The 21,330-nt window shown below is 50.9% G+C and overlaps 1 protein-coding gene across 4 annotated transcripts; it reads left to right on the top strand.

The window, feature by feature from the left end:
* Window positions 1-698: 698 nt before the first annotated feature.
* Mfsd9 (major facilitator superfamily domain containing 9) lies at window positions 699-16,673 on the top strand. Of its 4 annotated transcripts, none has more exons than XM_055607645.1 (7): window positions 699-891; window positions 4,551-4,638; window positions 5,783-5,826; window positions 7,589-7,718; window positions 10,573-10,782; window positions 12,441-12,548; window positions 14,016-16,673. In XM_055607645.1, exons 1-7 carry the CDS (start codon window positions 757-759, stop codon window positions 14,801-14,803), a joined length of 1,503 nt encoding a protein of 500 aa, XP_055463620.1. In that variant the 5' UTR covers window positions 699-756; the 3' UTR covers window positions 14,804-16,673. The 4 variants fall into 4 exon arrangements, with proteins under 4 accessions (XP_055463620.1, XP_055463634.1, XP_055463628.1 ...); XM_055607667.1 differs by lacking the exon at window positions 699-891 and adding an exon at window positions 9,739-9,761 and having other exon boundaries at window positions 4,604-4,638; window positions 10,604-10,782; XM_055607653.1 differs by lacking the exon at window positions 12,441-12,548 and having other exon boundaries at window positions 701-891.
* Window positions 16,674-21,330: the final 4,657 nt, after the last annotated feature.

Raw genomic sequence — 21,330 nt, 5'->3', positions numbered from 1 at the left:
TTGTGCATCCAGTCTGTGCTCACAGGTCCTCCTGAGAACGTTTTAGATACATAGAAAATTTTGAATGCATGAAAATGTCTAGTACTGATTGTCTGCTGCGATTTTGCTCTGGCACCTGCTCTTCTCTTCTTGGAGTTGATCCCATTGCCTAATTCTGTACATTGTTTCCAAACCTTTCATTAACCATTGTTGGAAATTTTGCTTTTTAACCTCAGCATCCCTGCTTATCAGGAACAGAACTATCTGACTACGAGGCATTTCCTAGAATGATTCCTCCTGCTCTTCAGGCGCTGCTGTTCACTCCCTGAGGCCATTCGCCCAGCTCTGAGCCTGTGTCTCGTTTCTGACCCTGCACAGACTTCTCACAGATCTAGAGGCCGGCTGCATTACTGCCCGATGTTCTGACAAGAAAGCTTCCACAGCCACCTTAGCTTGTCCCGGGTCTGTCAGGCCAAGCAGGGTCCTGGGATCCTTCCAGCCGGAATGAGCTGTCACTGAGGAAAACCTGCTCTGGCAACAAGACGCCTCCTGCCTCTCACCGCCGGCGAGCGAGGAAGGAGGGCATCAGTCCGCTGTCACAGAACTCGCGTTTGTCGGCGACCTCGAATTCACACGTCTGCGGTACCAGACCCGCACCAGAGCAGGCGCACCATCTGCGCAGGCGCACGCCCAGCGCTTCCGCCGTGGGCGTGGCCGCCGCGGGGGCGTGGCCTGCCGGCGGCTCGGGGCCTGCGCACCCGCAGCCCGCGGAGGCGGATGGCGATGGGCGTCCGCGGGCGCCGGGCCTCGGGGCAGGAGCTGGCCTCGGGGAGCCCGGCGCCAGCCGCAGCGGCTCCCAGCGCCGTGGGCTCCCGCCGCTTCCTGCTCTGCCTCTACCTGGTTGGCTTCCTGGTGAGTGCCCGCCCTGGGGCCGGGGAAAGCGCGGAGCGTGCCCGGCTTGGGGTCCTGGCCGGGCTGCGCTTACCCCAGCTCCCGGGGATTCACGCGGACCCTGAAGTGTGCTGTGAGGCGCCTCCTCTTGCCCCTTCACCCCTGACCCCAGGTGTGGCTCCGGGGCGCGACCCCAGTCGCTGTTTGCAGTGACCGGTGCAGCGCTGAGGAGAGGCTGCTGAGGGAGCTAGCGCGGTTGGGACACAGGCCTTTCCCCACAGCAGTGGTCAACAAGTCTTTGCTAATGAGTCCTTCTACACCGGAGGCCTTGACGTTTGCACTTGGAAGTCACACTTGTGTGACGTTGGCAAATGGCACGTGTTTTTGTTTTGTTATAACTTATGTGCGTGTGTGTATATAAACATATATATGTAGATAGATAGATTGATTGATTGATTGATTGATTGATTGATTGATTGATTGATTTGCTTCACAAGTGGTCCTTTCCCTTGTAGAATGAGACGCTTAAGAAGTTATTCTTCCATCCATCTGCCTATTAATGTAATACTTAAGAAAGTTGTGAATACTTGTCATGTCGTACATGATCCCAAAGGCAGTTTCTGCTTCCAGAGGCTTAAGTTGGGAGTCTTGGGCCATTTTCAGGGCAGGAGCCCTGACACGCCCACCCTCACTCCTCTAGGTTTGGTTCAGCAGGCCTAGCTATAACCAGCAGGAAGAAACGCTCAGTAGGATTTCCTCAAGGCAAAAGGAACCAATTAGTTGAAAGGACATTGGGAGAAGGCTTTGTGGCTGGTACCTGGTCAGCACTGAGCCTGGTAAACAGAAACTGTTCTCTGTCCGGGTGAAGTAAGCTTACCATTTATTTCCAGACCGAAGGGCTGCTAGAATTAGGAGTTAGCACGCTGAGCCATGTAGGTGAGGATCAGAGAGGCAGCCTCTGCTCTGTCTGCAAAGTGCCCAGCAGTCAACTGTTCAGTTAGTTCTTGTTAGAATCTTGAAGAAAGTAGATTTCACCAAACGTCTGTGTTTACAAAGCTAGAAGACAAGGAGGACCATGTTACAAACAAAAATGAAAATCCCAACCGTTTTATTTTACCAATAAGGACGCAGGAGCCAGATGCTGGGGTGAAAACCTGCTAGTTCAGAGAGGCAGAGAAAGCACCAGCTGACTTTCCTACTCAGCTCAGGTCTCAGAGGAAAAAGCCCAAAAGGCTCACCAGCTCAGTGACAGCCTGGGAAGAAAAGTCCAAAATACCCAAGGCCAAAGAAGCCCAAAAAAGCCAAGGAGCTGAGGAACTGAAGCCAGAGCTAAGCTAAAAAAAACCCTTTCTACTGCTCCAGCTGTCTTAAATACCCCTCAACTCAAAGTCCCTCCTACTCTTTAAGCCCTGTCAGCTGGTTTCTTGCTCCGCCTCGCCTCACGACCTAGGGTTAACTTTATTAAATCCTGTAAACAGAGAGCTCTTGGATTAAAGGTGTGTGCTAGGGCTGAACCCCACCACAATCACCTGTTTACAGTAAACAGGAAGATCTTGGATTAAACAGGTGTGTGTTACAGCTCAATCACAGTTCAAAATTCGGGGTGCCTGGTGGGATCACACGCCCTGCAGCGGACCACGCCTTAGAGACATCTGTGTATACAGTGTACAGTTTCCCTTCTTGGGCTCCAGGCCTCTGAGAGCCTGGCTCCACCACCCGAGCCGTTGCCCTTTGGTTGTGCCTTAGGATGAGGTGCTGCCTGCTCCACTGTGTACTCAGGGTTCAGAGGAAGTGGGTGCGGATGTTCTGGGGTGATGCCTGTCTCCAGCCCACCACAGATGGCACCTTGGTTGTGTGTGCCACATAAAAAGACTCTGGCCCCGGAGGGTCACAGCAACTACCACGAGCTGGAGTTGATAATGGTGTGAGAATCAGGGAGACAGAGCAGTTCACAAACCCTTTGTTGTATGCGGCCTTCCAGCAGACTTGGATATTCACAGCCTCTCTTAGACTTTCCGTATGCTCTGCACATGGCAAAACTAGTCTGATGTAAAAATTTGAGAAATGTAGTAATGTATTCAAGAGAATAATATATTCAAGAGGATATCTTGAGGGAAATATGTAAGATTTCCAAGTACTTTTTAAAAGATTAGGGATTTTTTTTTCCGTGAGAAATCTTGTGAAGAGCTGCACTTTCTGTGTCATTGAAGGAGCTAATGCTGACTTATCGAGTACCATCTCAGGGATTTCCTGCACAGCTTAGTTACTGTTTTTTTATATTTAGCGACCCTAAAGGCTTGGGAAAACAATTTCTGATTGGAAGAGGAAGGGCACAAGATTGGAGAAGTTATTTGCCAAACATTCTAGTTTTAGCTCTTGATACCATGAGCTTTTCCTTTGTTTCACGGGAAACACTAAGCTCATTGGTCTGGCTATGATGGTGCTGAGGTCTGTGATGTCATCCCCTGAGGTAGCTGGGCAGTCTGTTCCCTGTTTCCAGCCTGTGGCAGGTGACAGCTCATCTTTATTGAGACCTTAGTCTGTGGATCTCAGTATTCCACCAGCCTCCTGTCTTCCTTGTGCTTTCCTGGGCTTCTTCTGAGTATTGATGTGTGACAGATTTTGAAAACTAGTACAGTGAAACATGCTTGTGATATTAGCACCTAAGAGGCTGAGGTGGGGGCCAACCTGGGCTATGAAATGAGGCTGTCTCAGATACAGGCTCTGGTCCATCGGTTCCTTTTTGTAACTTGAGATTCTTTCTAAAAAAAAAAAATCATTATTATTATTACTATTATTATTATTTATTATAATTTATTCACTTTGTATCCCAGCTGTAGCCCCCTCCCTCATCTCCTCCTGGTCCCACCTTCCCTTCCCCCCTTTCCCCTCCCCTAGTACACTGATAAGGGAGATCCTCCTCCCCTACTATCAGACCCTGGCCTATCAGGTCTCATCAAGACTGTCTGGATCCTCTTTCTCCGTGGCCTAGTAAGACACCCCACAAGGGGGAGGTGATCAAAGAGCGGGCAACGGAGTTCATGCCAGAGACTGCCCCTGCTCCCCTTGCTAGGGAACACCCATGGAGACTGAGCTGCCATGGGCTACATCTGTGCAGGGGGTCTAGATTATCTCCATGCATGGTCCTTGGTTGGGGTATCAGTCTCAGAAAAGACCCTGGGCCCAGATTTCTTGGTTCTGTTGCTCTCCTTGTGGAGCTCCTGTTCCCTCCAGGTCTTTCTGTCTCCCCCTTTTCCCATAAGATTCCTTGCACTCTGCCCACAATTTGGCTATGATGTAGCTTGAGATTCTTACTGAAGCAAAAACAGCTTTACCAACAAACACAAACTGTCCCTCCTTCGTTATCCACACAACAGTGAGTTTTTCCGTTCAATGTTCCTTCGTTTCGGGTGAGGGACTTGGGTGGCACACCCTCCTCGGATGTCAAAGGCCAGTCACAAAGAAGCTGAAGTGAAAATTGATCATAGGTCTAGATGGCCCAGGTAGTTACAGTTATCTGGATTCTATCATGGCTCTTAACCTGGTCCTTGTGGTCTGCAGTTATGGTTTCTTCCTTGCTCAGGAGTTTAGGAACAGGTTTTATGTTTGAGACTTGGCTGTAGGTTAAATTCTGCTGAGCTTCAGTGCTAATGAGTCCTGTGGGCTTTGACTTCCCACAGGATTTGTTTGGTGTCAGCATGGTCGTCCCATTGTTGAATCTTCATGTCAAGTCCCTTGGAGTGAGTCCCATGGTTGCTGGAGTCGTAGGTGAGTGTGATGCTGCTTGTGGGCAAAACACTGAATTCCAGATCCCCCCAAAATAACTCTGCCCTTAGCCAAACATCACCAAAAGTAAGTGGGAAATGAAGCAACCTTGGGAGTATTTCCAAGGACCACCCTGAAGCAAGCAGAGTTCATCTCCTCTCGGACCACCTGCACTTGGGAAGGCCCTGAGGTTTGAGTTCCTTCCACATCCCATAAGACGGAAGCTCCGGGCCTCTGGCAGTGTGGTAGTGTGTTTATCTCAGGTGAAGCATGGCCTCTGGCCTCCTGCCCACAGGCATAGTTCTGGAGCTTGGATGAGACCGCAGGGCAATTGGTGGAAGTCACACGTGAAGGGAAAGGGCTTGGGCGACCACCTTGGGAAGCTAGCTGCACACTTCCCACACTGCCAGCTCATCTCAAAAGCCCTCGGAGCTTCTGCCCACACAGCATGAGGTTGTGTCCAGATTGTGCTGATTTGTGAAGGAGGCAGGAGTCCCCAGGGCTTAGAACAGTCTGTGCTGAGTACTGAAAAGCCCTTAATACTAACAGCCCTGAATTCTTCAGTTTTCCACATCACCTGTGCTCTGTCCTGACTCCCCCACCCCGCTCTGATTATGATTTGCCTCAAGATCTGTATGCTGAATTATGCTGACCATTAGGAAAAGCCCAGTGGACCTGTTACATCACAAGGGAAGGAACTCTAGATGTCCGATATTTAACTAAAGCTTTTTCTTCTTAAATTTTGCTTTTTTTTAAACTGCTCTTTGTTATTGTAGTTAGCATGTATGACTGGGGCCTGTCCATTCATGAGTACAACGGACTCTCTTACTCTTCTTTCACCTCTAAGACGCTTGAGGTACAATGAGTTGTTGTTAAAAATTCATTGCTCAGTTATATATTTCCAGGACTCTGATTTTCACTCTTAGAGGAGCAGCATTACTTTCAGGGACCCCAAGACTGGCCCTTGCTGCCATTCCCATGCGCTTGCTCACATTTTAATTTGAAGGCTTTTAAAATAGTTTATGAAAGATGTATGGTGGTTTAGCTTCCTGAGGATGCCCCTTTCCCTGAGTTTTCTTCCTGACTGTTACCACATTCGCTTAGCCAGGCCCAGCACCCTCTTCTGGAATTTCCAATTGTTTTTCAGGCTCCACCTACGGTGTTTTGCAGCTCTTCTCCAGCACCTTTGTGGTAAGCTACCCTCCATCCACTAAGTTCTTCTGTACCCTGCAGCCCATCTCCAGCACAGTGCGTCGGCCACAGTGCGCCATCGGCCACAGTGCTTAGGAAAGTGGAGGGCTGGAAGAGTGCTGAAGAGGGGGGTGCGGGTGATTGGAAAGTTCAGCCTTGTTAAATATGAGACGGGCAGAATGCTGTCTTCCGCCCTTTGCTTGGCCAGGGGAAGGCATGTGCTTTAAAGGGTCTGTGAGGCCTGCTGAGCGAGTGCTTGTTGGGGAGGAAGGGGCTTACTTTATAACAGGCTTCCCTGGGACTGTGCTGCTGTTCCGGGAGTCGGTGCTGAATTTTGTACTGTAGAAAACGCCGAGACCAGAAGCTCTCACCCATTGTTTGCTTCATGTAATCGACAGCCGTCAAACCCACCTGTATTTCCACTGTTCTGTATGGAAGTGTGTGCACTGAGCTAGTTGCCTCATTATGTACAAGTAACTCAGAGTAAGCCACTTTGTTTGATTGGCCAGCTACCCAAAGAATGAGTAGAGAGATACAGTGGTGATTTTGTCCCTCTCCCTGGCCCCTTGGGTGTCTGAAATCCACGACTGTCAGTAGGCATCCGGTCTGTCTCCCATGCGGCCTGCTGTGGGCACCTTGCTCTGGAGATCTCAGCGTCCAGTCAGAAAGCTCAGTGGTCATCTCTTCATTCTTACAGACAGCAGCAGCAGCGGCAGGTTGAAGCAGCTGCCGCCATCTCATGTTTACAGAGATCAGGTTTTCCCTGCTGCTTCTTTGTTAGGGGACAGTTTTAAAGGAAACTGGATGAGATTCTATTATAAATTGTTAAGTTTTAAGACACAGCTCAAAGCCACCTGTAACTCATTTCCAGGGAATACAGTCGCCTCTTTTCTTTTTTTCTTTTGAGACAGGTTGTCTCTATGTAGCTATCTGTGTCCTGGAAGTTCCTAGGTAGACCAGGCTGGCCTTGAGCCTGCAGGGATTTGCCTGCCTCTCAAGTGCTGGGTATAAAGGCCTGTGCTCCTTTGCCCAGCCTGATCCAATGCCCTCTTTGGTCCTTTTTGGATGCTGCATGCACATGTGACACAGACATCCATACAGGTAAAACACTCAGACATATAAAATAAAAGCAAATACATCTTTTAAAGGTGTTGAATTTGGGGATGTTCTAAACTGGAGGAAGAGAAGGCAGAGATGACAGGTTGACTAGGCCTTGGGCAGTGATCAGCATTCTCTGACTAGCTCTGTCATTCTGCTGGAAGGCTTGATATTTTGTATCTGGAGTCTGGCTGTGAGGGGTAAAGGAAGTACAAGACCAGTTAGAAAGTTGGCCTGGATCCCTGCCCACCTTGCCCTCCATCCCAGGCCTTCCACGTCACTGAACCTGTGTTTACCTAGATTTGGGACCATAAGGTTATTTTTTCCTAGTTACTTCCTTTTTTGGATTTTCTAAATTTCTAAACAACATGACTTCCGAGGAGCGTAGTTGCATAAAACAATGAAAACAAAAATGAAATGAAGCTTCGGAGCTTAATCTTCTATGTCACGGTCCAGCGAGATTCCCAGCTACTGGGTCACCAGGCATCATGCTGGTGTGGCATCCGTGTTGCACTCACCTTGTGGGATGGGCAGAAAAAACAGCCTGTGGCATGTGGCATGACACAGCCATGCCCCTGCCCGACTCCCTGGCACGCACGAGCCATGCTGTACTGGTCCCTGTGTGGCGGCGGCAGCTCTCAGAGACTCTGCTTGTTCCTCCCAGGGCTGTTGGAGCGATGTGGTTGGAAGGCGGCCCTCCTTGCTGGTGTGTGTTCTGCTCAGTGCCCTGGGCTACCTGCTCCTTGGAATGTCCACCAGCGTGTTCCTGTTCACACTGGCTAGAGTCCCTGTGGGTGAGTTCTGGTGCCTGACAGTGTCTTCCGTGTGGTGCTCTGTACGGACCCTAGCCTGGTGGTGACACCCCTACTGTCGGAGCTCAGCCAGAGACCAGTGGCTGTCGCAGTGACAATGGCAGTAAGCAGTCGGTTAGCCGTGGCTGCTTACTGGGCATTTACTGCTGCCAGGCCCTCTGCCAACTTATCCGAAGCCCCCACCCTGGCCTGTGACAGCCTCTCAGAGCATCATTAGTGTGAGTCACTCTGCCGCACTGGCGTTGGTCTCCTCTCTCCAGATCCCTCCGGCCCACCCCTGACTCCCTGAGAGCACTTTCCTCTTGGACCTCCAGTGAGAGGTTTATCCGCTCTTGGAAACCTCAGGTGTCCGCACGCTCCGGTGTCTGGTGGGACCTGCTAGGGAAGGTGTGTCCCTCCTTGTCTTTCTTAGCATCCGCAGCCCCAAGTCTCACCAGTTTTCTTTCCTCAGCTCGTGCAGCGTGGCAGACGTCGCCACCACAGTCACGAGCCTGCCGCACTGCACATCTGTCCTCATTAAGATAAGCTTCTCCACTGCACCGCACAGGAGCAGAGCGCCGCAGTGACACACTTCGAGGGTCAGCCCCTGGGAGGTTGTCACTCTGCTTCGTATGCACGTGCAGTGTGCACGCAGCTCCCATCCTGGCCTGTGACAGACTCAGGTCGGCTTCCCACATTCACTCGGGGAGGGGGTTGCCTTTCCGTAAGAGAGGTCCACAGTCCAGCCCTCTAGTGCATTCTGAGTCACAGTTATTACCTGCTCAGCGCCTCCTGCTGCTGCATTTATTGTATTACTGTTTGGTTCGCGTTGCTCGGAATGACCCCTCACTGTGCTCCACCACCATGCAATGTCCTGTTCTGAATTCTCTGCAAACCAGGGCGGCAGACGAGAGAAACCTAAATTTGTTTGCAAAATGGGTTGAGATTTAGGGGAAGGAGGGGTTGCTTTTCTTTAGTAGGAGGTAGTGTGAGGTGCTCGTAGCCCAGTCAGCTGTACTTTCTAACGTGTGGGCGTCCCAGGCTTTAGAAACAGGAGTAATGCCTGGATTCCCTCTTGCCCCCACCTGACCCTTCTCAGTGTCTGTGCGTCATGATGGGAGGGAACACCGGAACTTTTGCTAGGCTTGTTCTTGCCATCAGTTGTAGACCCAGATCCTATGTCCTGAAATGTGCCCCTACTTCGTGCCTGTGCTCGACATCTGCTCTTCCATGCCCAGCCTCTGAAGAGCCCTCCCACGAGGTGTTTCTGGAATATTCTTCCTATAGCCTTCTTCCCTCAGAAGGTAAACCCGGCAGAGATACAATTTCAAAGAAATTCGTGAAGTTCCTTAAACATTTGAGAATTTTTCTCTCAGCCCAGACCTTCTTCATGTTCTAGAACAAGGCCAGAAAGAGTCTGTAACACCCTAAGGGGATTTGGGGGTTTGTTTTCTGAGGGAGCTGCCCATTGTGTCTGGTGTGCACACTCTCCCTTTGAGCTGAAACCCTGGTACTGTGGGAGCCAGCAAAAGCCCCTGTGCCGAGCCACAGCTTGGAGAGATGCTGGGTCCTCTCCAGGGAGCTCGTAAGAGTTTATTAGACGTCGGCTGGCAGCCCCCTCCCTAGGTTCATCAGCGTGTCCTTAAGTTCTTCACATGGAGTCAGACAGTCCTCAGCAGAAAACCGTCAGGCTGAAACCGCTGGGTAGTCAGACTGATTCACAAGTCTCTGACTAGTAGGACGCAGTTGGCGTTGTTGAGGACACCATCAGAGTCGCTGGTGTCTTCCCGGGGTGTGGCTGGCAGTGTTGGTTAGATAAAGCTGCCTGGTGTTCCTCCTCTCTGGCATCCTTTCTGCTGTTCCGACCATACCCCTCGCTACCTTCTAACATAGTCTCTATCTTTCACCGCAAGAAGAACCCGCATTCCATGAGGGTGGCTGTAGCTCTTTATTTGTAGGTTGCTGCTGGGCTTTTGTTTCTGTTTCTTGACATTTTGGTTAGCTTTTGTTGCTTTATCCACAGGTTCGGACCAATGGTGGCACAGGGTAGGTGTACTTTGTAGTATTTTGTAGTGAGTGAGTAGGGAAGCCATGTAACCAGGTAACTGAGGGAGCCACCGAATGAGGGGGGGGGGCGCACAACAGAGACTGCCCAGGGGGAAGGCTTTTATTTTAGGTAAAAGATAGACAGTATCCAGAGCAGAGAGAAGAAGCAGGGCTAGGAAAGTGGGAGAAAAGAGTGGACATAGTGAGAGAGCAAGAGCTAGAGAATAGAGCACGCTGGGAGAGAATCAGTGAGCATCTGGAGAAAGAGGGAGAGCATAGTGAGAATCTCGGGGTGGTGGGGAAAACCTTGCCTTTGTGAAGAGTTGGGGAGCAAGCAGGTCGAGGAGGGCTGGGATGAGCATGGACGCGGGAATGTGCAGCAGGTGCTTGTGATACGGAGGGAACCTGGAGGCTGGTGTGGGCTTTGCTGTGCGACCACAGGTAGCTGCTCGTCCCTTCCACCAGAGCTGAGGGAAATGAGCCCTTCCGCAGATAGAAGCTGGTTCCGGTTCCACAAGTTTCTAAGGAATGCCGGCAATCTGGATGTTTGGACTGCCTGAGCCCTAACAGCCACGGGGAGTCTTGCTTGGGTAACAGGGAACGGAACATTAGGATGTCGTGATGAGCTGTGGGCAAGCTGGACTCCGAGGCCCTCTGTGCTGGGGAAGAGGGAACGGCGCGGTTAAGGTGCTGGCTCCGGAGTCCATTCATGATGGGCTGAGTCCCGCAGGCATTAGCAGCTCAGAGGAAATGGAAGTGGGAAGGCCACTCGGGTCTGCCAGTTACAGAGCATGTCTCTTCTTCCTCGCAGGTGTTTTTAAGCACACCCTCTCCATCTCCAGGGCTCTGCTGTCCGACCTGGTCACAGAGAAGGCGCGGCCACGAGTGCTGGGACACTTCAACACGGCCTCGGGCGTCGGCTTCATCCTGGGGCCTGTGGTTGGTGGGTACCTGACAGAATCAGATGGCGGGTTCTACGTGGCAGCCCTCATCTGCTGCTCTGTCTTCCTCCTCAACGCTGGTGAGTGCGCTGTGGGACATGCCACTGAGCCGCGCAGGTCTGCTCACTTCTGTCCGCATGCAGTTGTGTCTTTAAATGCGGAAGAGGCCACCTTATGTCTGGGGCGGTGGCTCTGGGTTCAAGAGCTTCGGCTGCCCCAACAGTGGGGTCCGAGCAGCTGTGCCAACGGTTCACAACTGTCTGTAACGTAAGGTCCAAGCGATCTGGCCTCTTCTGGCCTCCGTGGGCACCTGCACTCACTTGTGCACATAAAACTCAGGCACATGCCCTCATATACACATTCCTGTAATAATGATGCCAATAATAGAGCAGGCAGATTCACTGCTTAAAACTGAGAGTTAACTGGAAGGTCCTCCGTCTGCTTTCAGAGTGACTGGACAAGTGTGTGTCACACCAGCACTGAGCTGGTTTTCTTCTGCGTCTGTCCCCACACTCACAGTTTCTCCATCTCCTGGCTGGCAGTGACTGGTACGCTCTCACCTGAAATGGGACTTGGTGCCCACCTCCCTGCTCCATGCTGGGATTTTCTCTTTTTAATTAATTTATTTTTTTACAAATTACAGTTTATTCACTTTCTATCCCAGCTGTAGCCCCCTCCCTCCTCCCTTCCCATTCCACCTTTCCTTCCTCTTCTCCTCCCATGCCCTTCTCCCAGCCCACTGATAGGGGAGATCTTCCTCCTCTTCCCTCTGACCCTAGTCTGTCAGGTCTCATCAGGACTGGCTGCATTGTCTTCCTCTGTGGCCTGGTAAGGCTGCTCCCCCTGAAGGGGAGGTGATCAAAGAGCCAGCCACTGAGTTCATGTCAGAGACAGTCCCTGCTCCCCTTACTAGGAAACCCATTTGGACACTGAACTGCCATGAGCTACCTCTGTGCAAGAGTTCTAGGGGTTCTTCATGCGGAGGTTTTGTCTGACTTAATGTTAACTTTTTATAGATAGGGGCTCTGCAGATAATGCGTGTTCTTTACATTGGCCTTTGACTTGGCAGTTGTTTCCCTGCTGTGCAGAGTGTTTTGTTTTGCTGGCGGCCCCCGTCTCTGCATGCTTTCACTGCTGTTCTTGTTACAGCATACCCAGAAGTGTCATCACCTGGCCCGGTTCTGAGAAGCTGTTTTCTTCCCCTTTCCTCGAGGCGTTATGTGCTTAGGTCTCACATTCGTCTGTAATCCATTTTGAGTTCATTGTTGGGTATGGCATAAGACAGGGACCAATTCCATTAATTTGTTCAATATGTATTATCTTAGTAATTATAATGTATATGGAAACATCTCTATTTAATAGATCTGTTAGATTTTTCAATAATGTATGGAAGTTTAAAAAAATAAAGCAACTATGCATTTTTCTGTCACAGACCCCCTCAGTGCCTGCTGGTCAGGGTAATGTCATGCCTTATTCATTTTACCCAGTGATGGGCTCTGTCCACACAGCCCTGCTGGCCCACCTCACGTGTGCAGGCTGGCTGCCCCTGCAAGGCTCTGCACGACCCCTTCCTGTGTAGGCCATGCTCTTCCCACTTGCCCTTCCCCGCCCTCTTCCTCCTCTTGTTCACTTCACACACATCCATTTGTCTTTCCTGGCTATTCTTTGCCTGCTTAGGGTGTCTCGTAGCACTTCCGAAACACTGTTGCTGTTTCAGTTCCATGCCTGTATTCTACAGCGGACTGCACCGGGCAGGCATTATTCCAGACCCTGGGCTGCACCTGGCCCTGCGCCTATCCTCGGAAGTCAAGCAATAAAAACACCTCGTGCACTGCGGGAACCTTGAGTGAGTCACGTGTCCAAAATTCTCTCTGCCCAGAGATCCTGGCATGGACAGGTCTTCGATAAGCATCTCTGTAAATGAGAGGAAGCATGCCAAGTGTCTGGGTGGCCTTCAGTTTAATCACACACCTTCTTACTGCAGGGGTTCAGGCCTTCACCTTGGCATAATGGTGAGCAACACGTTCCACGCTGGCTTACTTCCAGATCCGGGGAGCAGGCTCCGTGGGCTTAATTTCAGTTGTGGCAGGGTCACTCTCTAATTTCTTCTTGTTTGGTTGGTTTTGTTTTTACTTTGGGCATCTGGGAATAGGCAGGCCTGGGGCAGGGCATACCTGAGGGGTAGAGCATCAGTCCAGCTGGGTACAGAGTTCTGCTGCCCTCGCCCAGGTGGCCCGCACGGGGCGTCTGCTTTACTCGTTCCGCTGCTGCTCTCATGCCTTCCTCTCTAGCTTGCGTTTCTCCAGCTAAGAAACTACGCTGTGCTGACGGACTCAAGCTCACTTCCTGCCTGGCTGTGTATTAGCATGAGCCCTAAGAATGGCCCCTCAGTCTTCTCAGTCTACTGTGTGCTAGCACAACTGGTGGCCTGGCTATCGGACCCGGAGAGATTTTACACAAAAGCAGTGTTTCCCAAGTGTCATCATCATTACGGTTTTGACGCAGGGTCTCTTGTAGCCCAGGTTAGCCTCCAACTTGTTAGGGCATGGATTGCGAAGAGGTCCCAGAATGCTCAAGGTGGAAGCCCGCCAGGCCAGGAGTCTGAATGGCTGTCCTGGCTGCTGCCTTAGGCCGGGTGTTGTGGGCCCTGAGCATGGCGCGCTCTGCGATTCTGCAGGTGGGACTCCAGTGGACAAGAGCCCACCTGGTGTCTCCTGAAAGCTCCTGCTCTCCCCCTGCCCTGCCGACCCAGGCCAAGGCCCATCCTGTTGCCCTCCCCAATGCTGGCATGGCCCTCACATCTAAGCCTGTTGCCTGTTGACCTGTCTGAGTCTCTTTTCAGGTTTGGGTTTCTTGAGGGCAGGATTTTTCTCTAGGCTCTGACCTGCTTGCTTGTGTGTGTGTGGTGGTGTTAGCACACTGGAAACACAATCTGTGAGCCATGTGTGCTCACACGGCTGGATAGACAAGTGCACAGGCAGATAGGTAATTACCGAGTTTGGTGAGAAAGGCGTTCACACGTACACCTTCGTGCAGGAGCTCAGGATGAAGGGATGGCCTAGTGGAAATCACACACGCTGAGAAGGCAGTGACGGTTTTTTTGTGAGTTTCGGTAGCTTCTGTGGAGCTCAGGAGTCCCTTGCTAGGATCCTGATGCCAACGCAGGACTGTGGGCACGGTGGGAAGGCGGGACTCAGTACGAGCTGGTAAAGCTGGCAGAAGGTGCAGGTGATTGACCTAGTACCGAGGAACCGCTGTAGGAGCTGAGCACACGAGGTGCCTTAACGGGCCTCTCCGCGCTCTGCTCCAACAGGTCTCGTTTGGCTGTTACCTTGGAAAGAAGCAAACCTCGGCAGCCCAGAGAACGGCCGGAGCCTGGAGGAAGAGCACGCTACTGTACCCATAAAGTCAGAAGGTCCGCTGCAGGGAGCCGACCACTCCCCTGAGGCCGGGAGGAGGAGAGAGTGGAGGCCCTGGGCTGATGTCATGTCGGCCCTGAAGGACATGAAGAACCTGATGGTTTCTGCCCTGAGGGACGTGTTTCTCGTGCGCCTGCTCATGGGGGTGGCCGTCATGCTGTACTACAGTAACTTCGTCTTGGCCCTGGAGGAGCGCTTTGGGGTGCGGCCCAAGACCACAGGGTACCTCATCAGCTACACCAGCGCCCTGGGTGCCCTGGCTGGCTTCGCCGTGGGCCCTGTGCTGCGGCTGTACGGGCACAACTCACACAGGGTCCTGCTGCACTCCAGCGCGCTCACCTGCCTGCTGCTGCTGCTCTACTCTGCGGCCAGCACGGTGGCCGTGGTGGTCCTCTCCGCCACGCTCCTGTCCTTCTCCACCACCCTCGGGAGAACCTGCGTCACCGACCTGCAGCTGAGCGTGGGCGGGGCGCAGGCCAGCGGCTCCATCATCGGCGTGGGCCAGTCCGTGACGGCGGTGGGCCGCATCCTCGCCCCGCTCCTCTCCGGTGTGGCCCAGCAGATCAGCCCCTGCGGGCCCCCGAGCCTGGGTGCCGCTCTGGCCCTGGTGGCTATTTTAATCATGTTGCTGAACAGACCTCACTTCTCTGGGCATGGGGGTAAGAGACTAAAGAGCGAGTAGGATGGATTGGGACCCCTTGGAGAAGCAGAACCGCGCCAATCAGCGGGAGGTCTAAGAGCAGCTGCGTCCGTGTGGGTGTGCACAGGCCCCACCTGCGCAGGCGCGCCTGCAGCGGCACCCTAGAAAGTCAGCAAGGTTCAGGTTGAGCACAGCTCTGCCTGGGCCCCATGTCGGGAGCTTCTCCGAGAGGCTTCTCGTCCCAGCTGGCTTCAGAGGCACCATGCTGCAGGAGGTGAAGATGCTGGTAGAGAGCGGCTTGGTGTGTGGACAGAGGGAAGACCCAGGCTGTGCCTGCTGAAGAGGGGCTGCTGTGTTAATCACCCGCTGACCATCTCTGGAAGGCAGGTCCCTCCCACCCCCATAAGCTCAGAAGCCAAAAGTAGCTTCTCCGCCAGAATCCAAGGGACCGAAGCAGCTGCTTCTCTTAAACCAGCCTGTTGCCTTCTCAGCCGCTGAGACATCAGGTGCTGACCCCAGCCCCAGACACATCTGTGGGCTTTTACACCTGGGCGGCCATTTCTCACGGAGGAGGAGGAACGCGCTGAGACACTAGTTTTGATTAAAGTAAAACGTAGAGACCGCACTATCCGACAGCTGACTGAGTGTGCCCTAAACTTCCTGCTTGCCCCGGTGGGGGCGCACGCACCACCCTTGCCACCGCCCAGGAACCAGAATGCACTAGCAACAGGCAGCTCCCGGCTGCCTTCTCTTCTCCCTGGGACTAAATCACTTAGGACTTCGGGAAGATCCCTGATCCCAGAAGCCCTGAGACCCGGAGGAATTGCTAATAACATGCTGGCAGCGGAGGAAGGACACAGAGGACTGTTGAAATAAACTTCTCTACAGAGAGAGGACCAGGGCGTCCAGGCCGGGGAGGGAGAGGTCGGCGCTACTGGCTTGCTGACAGCTGGGGTGACACTGATGGTTTGTGGGCACTGCATAGGGGTCACCCCCTCACAGCCAGCACTCACATCCTTTGAATCCTCTTGATCATTCCTCCAGGATGTTATGCCTGGTCTCAACCTAACCTAACGTGTCTGTGAGTGGTATTTCAACAACTAACTTTTCATAACTCTAATGTTTACTGCTTATAAATCAGAAACAAAGAAAGTATCTCAATAGGTTTAGGTATGGTGTGCGGGATAAATTCAAATATGACAGTTAGAGGCATCTTTTAGCTTGAATATCATCCCTTTCCCCCTCTGGCTGCAAGAAAATTCATTTTTAAGCTGTGAATTTGACATGGGAGCTAAGAACCCTTAAGGGACCAAAGCATGGCTTGAATGGCCATGGCTCCTCACAACATCACAGTGTCGTGGGGACTGGGTTCAGGACACTAAATGGATTGTCATGACGTAATGTTGCAGAAGTGTGTCTCCAAAGACTGTTTGTACTCAAAGACCGTGGGTTTTTCTTACAAGTGCTTACAATAGCCATGTTTGTATTCCCAAAACCATAGCACTTTATTTTTTAAGTCAAACCTATAAATTTAATGAAGCTTTAAAACCAGTAAGACGCATGTAGATACTGAAAACCCAAATCAACCAGTATCTAGAGAAACATTGTGACCTTCTGTTAGTGACTTGAAGGCTGTGTCAATGTGACTTTTGTTTGTTTTGTCTTCTTTTTGGTAGCTGCTATTGCATATCTCATCTTGTCTGGTGTCTCATTCACAGTGGAGTCTGTCGATCATCATGTCCTGGGATGTGTCCACACTCCAGGCCCAGCATATTGCTGCTAGGGACCACTGTGAGGAGTTGTCTAGCTGATTTGTTTACACAGAAAGCTTTGGGAGCCATTCTTTTGATGAGTGGAATTTATATTTTTTTTTCGGGATAAAATCTCAGGGAAATTAAATTTGCTCTGTTAACATGTGTGCCGTGTTCTTTAAATTCTCTTACATAACATCCATGATCCTGTGTGAAGTATCAGGTTGAACCACATGAATTTGTTCCTGTATCACTGAAAAATAACCCCCAAGTAGTTTAACTTGGAGCTGTACAGACACTTGCTATAGAGATATGGAGGGTTTGTGAAGGGAGCTCTTCTGCCCACCCCAGTGTGCCAGCCACAGACAGATGCTGGGGAATAGGCCTCTCGTGGAGCTCTGTGTTTCGGAAGGTGTGTCTTTCCCACAGAGCAGAAGGTGCACAGCTCAGTCCAGAGAGACAAGCAAAAGATGGGCCCTAGGGAGCCATATTTGCAAGGCTTCAGCCATGAGCTGAGTGGCCTGAACAGTGGTGCAGGGGTGGTCGTCCCTGTGGCCCACCAAAGGGGCTGGAAAGGGCATGCTCTGGATCTGGCTGCATGCCTTTGACCCCCACGTCCAGACATCTAACACACAGGGTTAAGACTCACTGGACAGAATAGGAGGCAGGGTGGGGTGGAGCAAGAAGGCCAACTCCTACCTGAGGAGCTGTTGGCAACAGAGAGGGAGAGTCTTTGTCCTTAAGGGTGTAACACGGCAGTCAGCCACGTTCCCAAGAGTGGGCCGCACAAATAGGACAGTCAGTTAGGTGGGTGAAGAGGTGCAGGTGGACCTGGGGAAGCCATGGAAGGGGCTGAATGTGATAAAAACACACATTGAAATACTGAAAAAAACAATGATAAAAATACTTAAAAACAGAATATTGCTATTTTAGCAAAGTATACAGAAATGATAGACGATAAATTTCTAGACTGCAGTAATAGAAAAATTGTATCTTTATCAGTCAAACTAAACCATTATAGCTCAATAAATAAAAATCCTCTTCAGTGCAAATACAATCAAAATGAAAGGTGGCGGCTGGAAACATGGGCCTGGGGAGTGTTTCTTCAGGCTTGTCTAAGGCTCACTGCTGAATGCCGTACACACCCGCAGCCATAGGCTCACTCCAGGACCCCCAAGGATACCCCTGCAACCAGTATCAAACCTTAGATAGCCTGTTGTTTTTTTCTAAACAGATATGAATTTAATTTTCCCCTTCCTAACTGCGATAGTGGTTCCAGTGTGAGGTACCAGTGCAAATGTAGGGTGAATTTATTATGCTGCTTCACAGTTTCACTAACAGCTTTATTCTCTTGCCCCAAGCTAAGAGCACCGACCTTTGCACTTAGAGCAGGAGCTTCATAGCTGCCCTTTGGCAGATATAAGCTGCATCCTCAGTGCAGTAGGACCTAGAAGAACACAAGAAATGCATATCCGCACAGTGATGGAATCGCTAAGGTGCATGTCAAGTCCCTAATACTTGGGCTGCATGCAGGCGGGCACAGAGTGGCGTAGTTCAACTACACACCACTGTGCTTGAAATGGTTTAAATCTCATGTGCTGTTTATTTCTAGAATTTTCACTTAATACTTTTGAGACCTTGGCCAAGTGGTAAGTGCTTTGGAAGTAACTTCCTAGCTGAGCACATGTGCGTAGAGGGTCTCCTGAGAGGCCTCCTCCATGAGCTGACGGCCATACTCAGGAGCGCTGCGGGAGCGTGGGAGGAAGGACAGAGGGAGCCTGAGGGCCCCAGGGCGCCACAGGAAGACCAACAGAGCCAACGAACCCGGGCTCACAGAGACTGAGCCAGCAGCCAAGGGCTCGCGTGGGCTGGGCCTAGGCCCCTACACACATGTAGCAGATGTGCCGCTCAGTCGTCATGTGAGTCTCTTAACAGTGGAGTAGGGGCTGTGTTGAAGCTGCCTCCCACCGCTGGGTCACTTTCCCTCCTGGGCTGCCTTGTCACTCCCAGTGGGAGACGATGCGCCTAGTCCTGCAGTGACTTGAGGGGCCGACCAACTGGGGCCTCACCTTCTCTGGAAGGAAGGAGAGGGGAGACTAGAGGGAGGAGAGGAGGGAGGGGAGTGGGATCAGGGTGTGAAGTGATGAAACAAACAAACAAATAATCGAGGAAAAAGAGAGATGCCCTGGGGCAAAGGAAGAAGCAGCGGTGGCAGCAAGGTGCCCACGCCCCATGCCGTGTGTGGACGAAACTCTAAATTGTAGTGGGTTCATACATAACTCCATAATTGCTGCAAACCATCTGGTGGGACAATGGCTGCCACTGGACTGGAGGAGGAAGGCCGGGTTTCATATGCAGGAGCGGGCATTATCTCTGAGTCCTTTAAAGTGCATCTATTAATACATAAAGCTGAGGAATCTAGTGTAATAACTATAATGAGGTATTTAGGATAGGCATTTGGGTTGAGTATAATTTAAAGTTTTTGGATTCTAAAATTGGCTTTCGTGAACTGCAGCCGTCATGACCTCTTCGGCACAAACAAGAGTCAAATCTCCCCAAACTGGTGTTTCTGGGAGTGCTCCAATTTCCTGTGACATCCTTTACTCTGGACTGTTGGGGTCCTCTACCTTCCTACTGCTGTGACCCTGAAGTACAGCTCCTGGCATTGTGGTGACCCCCAACCATAAAATTATTTCATTGCTACCTTATAATTACAATTTTGCTACTGTTATGAACTGCAAATGTCTGATATGCAAGCTCCCTGATATGGGACCCTGTGAAGAGGTAGTTCAACCCCCAAAGGGGTCACAACCCACAGGTTGAGAAACATGGGCTCTAGGAAAGGAGACAGGAATAAGGTGTCCTAAGCAATGGCCTCTGTGAACTCCGTAAGGCAGGCCGGTGTCTGGACATGGCTGGCTCGAGTCCTTGCGCACATATGTACAATGTGAAAACAGTGGGCAGGCCCAGGTGCAGATGTGCTCAGCTTGCACAGAAACACAAATTTGAAGTCGCATCAAGTGCTTGCCTGCTCAGTGGTTACCACAACTGCCCGCATGGATGTTTCCTGTACACATTTCTGCAAAGCCCACTCTGGAGAGGTCAGCTCAGTGTAGAGTCAATGACATGAAGAATTCTGGAGGAAAGTATTATCTGCGAGGGACAAAGAGCTATGGTGACAGCTCGGCAGCCTGAGAGGTTCCCATTCCCTTAGAAGGGAGATGCAAACAAAGTTTATGTATGTACACACACACACACACACACACACACACTAACACGAGGAAGGGGAACGAAGCTGTGAAATGCTGTCTTCTGGACAGGACATAGCTGTAGCACACACACACACACACACACACACACACACAGGCACACGCACACGAGGAAGGGGAACGAAGCTGTGAAGTGCTGTCTTCTGGACAGGACATAGCTGTAGCACTCAAGAGCTCCCAGCAGCTGTGTTTACCACTTAAGGACAAGGCCATCAAAAATTCCAGCATGGATGGGAAGGTACTCTCCTCACCTCCTATTGAGGAGCTACTGACAGGCGATGGCTGCTGCCGGAGAGAGACTCCTTCTTTGGAAGCCATGCTTGCGGCAGTGGCCACACAGCCACGCACAAATGGTCAGTCCACACTTTTGGATCTAGTGGGCTATCAGAAGTGAACAGGACAGGGAGTAGGATGAATTGGAAGGGTATTTTTTAAGATGGTGTGGATTTGGAGGGGAAAAGCTTGAGGAGTATATGAACATATTTTATTACATAGGTATATAAATTCCTCAACAAATAAACCAAGTGCAGTGAAACAAGAAAATGAAACACAAGTTCAGGTCACCACTTTGGGTCATAATATGTTCTTTTCAGCAAGGTGGGGCCATGCTTCCTCGCCTCTCACATCTCAACGCCGACTGTTTTTGTCCAATCTGCTTGCTACAGATGTTAAAAATTAAATAAATAAACTAAGCCGGGTGCTGGTGGAGCATACCTTTAATCTCAGCACTCAGGAGGCAGAGATGGGTGGATCTCCATGAGTTCAAGACCAGCTTGGTCTACAGACTGAGCTCCAGTACAGCCAGGGCTACACAGAGAAACCCTGTCTAGAAAAACCAAAACAACTAAACCAAACCAAAGCAAAAGCAAAGCAGCCATATATCTGCTGAGCATTTATAAGCGTGTTTATCCTGTCCTCATCCACAAGAGGGCACCGCGGAAGAAGCGTGTGCGTTCTAGGTAATATAGGTCACCTCAGATGAATGGGTATGTGGAGGACGTGCCTGGATTCGTGCAAACACCGCAGTGATCTATATGAGGGAGATGAGCCTCTGTAGATTTTCATATCCCCAGGCATCCCAGAAGCTATGCCTCAGTAGTGTTTAGGGTTCATCATAGAGTGTCAGCAATCACTTCATCTAGACAAATATTTTTAGACCTCCATTAAAGCATGAAGTCCAGTGTGCCCCTTGAACTGGCATTAATGCCACTGTTCCTGTACTTGGGGATGAAATGGGCAATTTTAACCCAAAAAATACAAAATGTGTTAAGGCATAATAACTTCTTGGCTACACTTTTCATATGAATGAACCCCCTCACTGCACAGAAATGAATGAATGAAATTCCAACTCAGACATTTGGAGGCAGGTACACAGAACACATGGTTTCAAAGGCGTTGGATTCTGGTACCAAGTTTTCTTGATTTGTTGACTGTCTGAAATCATCAAAGCCCTTAATCTAAAGTGTGCACTGTTCAAATCCAGTTTCTTAGCAATGACAGGGAAACTCTCAAAATTCTCCAGGTACTAGGGAGCTTTGACTGGGTCAGA

This window comes from Psammomys obesus, unplaced genomic scaffold, assembly GCF_907164565.1.
Source record: "Psammomys obesus unplaced genomic scaffold, mPsaObe1.curated_primary_1811, whole genome shotgun sequence".
Lineage (NCBI taxonomy): Eukaryota > Metazoa > Chordata > Mammalia > Rodentia > Muridae > Psammomys > Psammomys obesus.
The sequence above is the reverse complement of the archived record's forward strand: the minus strand, read 5'-3'. Positions and strand labels throughout refer to the sequence as shown.

Excerpts from the sequence above, each read along its gene's own strand:
- Mfsd9 (XM_055607645.1), top strand. The coding sequence starts at position 757 with ATGGCGATGGGCGTCCGCGGGCGCCGGGCCTCGGGGCAGGAGCTGGCC. Across the intron at positions 7,719-10,572 it reads ACTGGCTAGAGTCCCTGTGG|GTGTTTTTAAGCACACCCTC; the intron begins GTGAGTTCTGGT and ends TCTTCCTCGCAG. Across the intron at positions 12,549-14,015 it reads GTGCACTGCGGGAACCTTGA|GTCTCGTTTGGCTGTTACCT; the intron begins GTGAGTCACGTG and ends CTGCTCCAACAG.